The sequence below is a fragment of the Phaseolus vulgaris genome, chromosome 7 (assembly GCF_000499845.2).
Source record: "Phaseolus vulgaris cultivar G19833 chromosome 7, P. vulgaris v2.0, whole genome shotgun sequence".
Classification (NCBI taxonomy): Eukaryota; Viridiplantae; Streptophyta; class Magnoliopsida; order Fabales; family Fabaceae; genus Phaseolus; species Phaseolus vulgaris.
Window position 1 is genome coordinate 6,127,749 of NC_023753.2, and position 4,813 is coordinate 6,132,561.

The 4,813-nt window shown below is 32.4% G+C and overlaps 1 protein-coding gene across 1 annotated transcript; it reads right to left on the reverse strand.

The window, feature by feature from the left end:
- Positions 1-955: 955 nt before the first annotated feature.
- LOC137828849 (F-box protein PP2-A13-like) lies at positions 956-4,190 on the reverse strand. Its single transcript, XM_068635588.1, has 3 exons — positions 3,559-4,190; positions 3,310-3,428; positions 956-1,680 (listed from the first exon to the last, which is right to left on the reverse strand). Exons 1-3 carry the CDS (start codon positions 3,886-3,888, stop codon positions 1,260-1,262), a joined length of 870 nt encoding a protein of 289 aa, XP_068491689.1. The 5' UTR covers positions 3,889-4,190; the 3' UTR covers positions 956-1,259.
- Between the last annotated feature and the right edge of the window lie 623 nt (positions 4,191-4,813).

Sequence of the window (4,813 nt, forward strand, 5' to 3'; positions counted from 1 at the left end):
TATGCGTGTAGAAAAAAGTTTGTTGAATCTCTTAAATAACTTAATATTTTAAGAGATAAGTCATTGAAAAAAATATGTATCTGTGTAGATTTTAGGGTCAGAGTAATGTTGATCCACGTTAATACACAATTGTTGTCGTGCCAGCAGCTATCTAATTCTTCAAGTTCTTTCTCCTTCACGCATGTGTTCGTCCAGTCGGCGGGGTACTTGCGATTGCACTCCGACGCTCAAGTCAGTGCTAGTGATTAGTCTAGTCTCTCAGGATATTGAAAAAATGTACATTTCCCTCTTTCAGAAGTCCCTTTTATAAGTTGACTTGGGCTTTGATTCGTGTGGGTCACCTAACCGTTGCCAAAGACATGCGTAGTGGTCCTTAGATCATGTGTAGTGACTTCCTGATATTAAGGAAGTGCGTCTCGGAGTGTCTTTGACTCACTCAAAGTTAGTTGTAACAGTTTTCCTGCCACGTATTTATTATATTATATTACTTAATGCATACATTTGGTCGTCCGGGGACCGTACAAGATACACATTGAATATTTCGTAAGTCAATATTTGTCCAAATTTTTAAATCGATAATAAAAAGAAATCTTATTTTTTAAAAATATAAATAAATTTTCAATAATACATCCAAATTATTGGTGTTGGCTTTATAAATATATACTTCTATAAATTCACAAGCTTATAAAGTTATTAAAATAATAAGATAAGATGTAATTCAAAGAATAAAAAAACTATGGGAAAATAGTATAATAATTCTTTGAATACGTCTTATTCAAAAATAGTGTTTGTGAATATAATTTGCGTTGAATTCAATTAGTTTTCTAATTTCGTGCTTAAAATTTGATTCAGATTCATCATGACTGAGAGAGAGAGCTTCTGGTGAGATATCTATAGACGTTAATTAAAAATGAATTGGGAAAATTTTTGCAGTCAAGTAATTACAAAATCATACTAAACATCACTTTAAAAATATTTATTAAAAAATCAATGCACTATGGCAATCTATAATGAAATAAAAATATAAAAAAAAATAGTTATTGTATTACAACTAAAACAAGGAACTGTCTTTAACTGCTCTAGTTAGCATCATTATTTGACATCAGTCATTCCTACACTTAATTTGCAAAACAACAACTATAATTCAGTACTTTCATCTAATACCAAATTTCTGTTAATAAATAAATAAAACAATGGCTCTTTTTTCCTTTTACACGTGTAAAATTAAACTGTGTAAATTATAATAATAATATTATTAACTAAGTTTTTTCGAGTCTTTCTTTAAACAGCGTTGGGCAGATGATGGCAGTATCTACGCAGAGTCCACCTTTGGTGTGAGTGCAATCAATTTGGGCCAATGAGAACTTGATACATGTTCGCTCATTGGGCTTTTCGACCACGAAATCTCCAACATGATAGTAGACCCATTCCCCAGGCCCATGCAAGTAACACTCTGACACTGAATGCTGGCCGTCAGATGTGGAGAGTTGGAATCGGACGGGATTGATGTCCCAACCATGAACTTGATCAACGTTGCACACGCGCCGGCCCAATCTCTTTGAGGCCTTGCCCAATTGGAGTCTGAAAACTAAGCTGTAACTCCCCACAGGGAATTCAAACTCTAGCTCCCCTACCACTTCAACCCACCACATTTGTTGCAGATATGCAACACTCTTGAACCTGCAAATACAAACACAATCACCTTATTTAATTATTTTTCCATTTTCATAATTGCTTACATTTATCTCTAAAAGCCATGAAATCACATGTTAGGTTGGGAATATTTATGAAGATATTTTGAATGGGGTCACAACATTTCCACAAAACAAATTGTACAGATTCCAGTAAAAGTGAAAACAACTTTTCAAGGAATATCATAATATAAGTTTTAGAGGAGGTTCTCATGCCACCAAAAAACAAGCATATATCCCAACCCATGTTTTTTAGAATTATTAATTTATGTGGAAAATGCTACTAGAGACAAATAAATAAATAAAAATGTGGAAAGAAACTTTTGTTTGAAGCAATGAAGCTAGTGACAGATACAATATGAAATTGCTTCTATGACTTAGACACAATATATGTATATTATTGAACATCACTTTCCCTTAACACACAAGTCATTTTCAGTAATTAGTGTAATATTTTTCTCAGCCTCATTTTTTTTTCTTCACTTCAATTACCTATAATAAGATATTAACGTTTGAGCACGAAACATTTTGTCTGCCAGAATATGGCATTACCCATATCCTTTTCCATTCTTTGAAAATTCCAATCTTAGAGAATCTAAACATGAGCTCATTGTCGCCCTCGTAATTTCTGCAAAATTTCATCTCTGCAACTAATTATGCAGTTTTTAGGCTGGATAATTAATTAAGCACAACGGTGACTACGAAATTGTTCAACACGCCAACCATTCATTTTTCTTTCTGCTTAAACTCAACACGTTTTACATTAAATAATTATTAATACCCTTCGTAAAATATTAAAATAGTTGATTTTTTCTTCAGGGATTTATTATAAAATAAGTTGACATTGTTTTCATTTTGAGCTCTTACATTTATTCAACTAAGTAACTATATATATATATATATATATATATTTTACTCTTTACATTTTTTTGTTGCGTCATAGGCAATTTTCCTGCACTAAAAGATGTTTTTTAATTAGGAATTTTTCCTAAAGTGATATATTTCCACGATTTATTATTATTTTTTTGTTCATAAACGACTTTTACTTTCTATGACAAAAAAGTTATTTTTCGACGATAGTAAAAGACGTCTTATTTATATATACTAATAAACTTAATACCTTCAAACCTCATTAATCTGACCATAGTTAGTTTGCGAGGAGAATTTAATATAATTTAAATGCCCATGATTATTTTAGTAACATAAATATCAAATGGATTTTATATTTTAATATAGTACATGTTTTATTTTTATTAGAAAAAGAAAAGTTCAAGATCTCTTGCTAACCTCAAGCTATAAAACTTGGTCGTGTCATGAAAATAAGAAACAATAAATTTGAACCAAATTAAACAGGCAAAATATGAGAAAACAAGATAGTTTTCAACGAGCTAACAATTGTTCTGAAAACAGAAGCAATTCTAGGGAAAAGCAGACAACAGAAATGGTGTCTGAGTCAGGACACACGATTTGACCACAAACATTTGACGACCTCAAAATTCAATCCATGTTTCAACATAAATGAAGATCAAACAGAAGAGAGAGAAAAGAACAGGTTCAAAAATCATGTAAAAGTCAAAGAAACATTAAACTAATAAAAATATCCACTCATATCCCTGACCTGGATTCTTCAGTTGGAATATAATTCCAGTATCTTCTGTCGTCTATTCCTGTAATCTTCAAGGACTTGGATGACATGAACAAACAAACTAGTCCGCTACATTTATCCAACCAAACTTCCTACAGCAGTCATAAGAACCAAACAAACAAAAAATCATGAAGAATTAAATGAAAAAGACAGAGATAAACTCAAAATTAATATAGTTACTAATGAAGAAGGGATATGGATCCATAGCATGAAGCAACTTACTTTGGCGCCGCCATCAAAACGATTGGGTAGGGTAAGCTTTGCATAAATCTCTTTCTTGGTCATGGTAGCAGTATTTTCTTCACCAAGAACTTTATCAGCAAGAAACTTGTAACTTGGTGGGAGCTTTGATTCCCAGACAAAATCAACTGAGGAAGCTCGGTGAAAGGCCCTATTTACTCTTGCCAATTTGCATATATCGGGTGGATCAAGATTCATGAGCAAGGAGGAGATGCAGCTCTCTGGGATATCACCAAGACCAGGTCTTGATGATTGAGAAGTAGACCTTTCTTCATTTTCAGCTTTATCAGGTGAAGAAACAGCAGCCCCCATGACAAAAACAGGAAAATAAATATACAAGAGGGTGTATTGCTGTGATGAATTGTAAAAGTTGTTTATAGGTAAAGAAGGAGGAGATAAAAAAGGAGGGAGATTGAAGGAGAGAAGGGTGATGGAGAAGGTGCAAATTCTTCCATTTTGATGGTGTGATTAAGGAGAAGGGAGTGGCAAAGGTAGCATTTGGTTTATGCTTTTAAAAATGGTGCGCGTGTGTGCGTGTGAGGGAAAAGGGATAAAGTGAAATCTTCCATGTTCCAACTAAGAAAGGAATTTGTAATGAAAGGGAGACGTGGACAGAGTGTGCATGGACATTGTTAGGACAACCCTTTTCCACATTTCCTCACGTGTGGGATCACGCGCCTATTATTTGCCTTTTTTTTTTTTTTTGCATTTTTATAATCTTATTTTTTACTTTCTAGTTATAAATGATTGACAAATTAATCATACATAATACCTTAAACTCGTTATACTAGTGTTAGTCTTGGTCATTTCGATTATTCTTTTATTTTTTATCTTACGTGTCATTCTTTACTGGTAATTTACAGATACGTGATTGAAGGTTAACTTACAAAAGGTACTTTAACGATTAAGTAAAGTAAGTACTCAATATATGAAGTTTAGGGTTTAGGTTAAGAACTGGTTAAAAAAATATTTTACTCCTTTGTAGATGATTTATTATAGCGTTTAATCATAGATTATATTTTGTTGTTAGCTTAATTTTAGGGAGATTTTCTTATTTCTTAGGATGTTATCCGAATTTAGTGGAAAGTATCCCAAATTCTTAAAGTATTCTTACAATTGTTTTAATTATTGTTTATTGTAAATGTGTCTTAAAGTCGATCATTAAGACCAAATGTTAGACTCGTCCAATGCAATTTATCAAAATATCATACCTCTTCAATTCCACTAATGCATATCC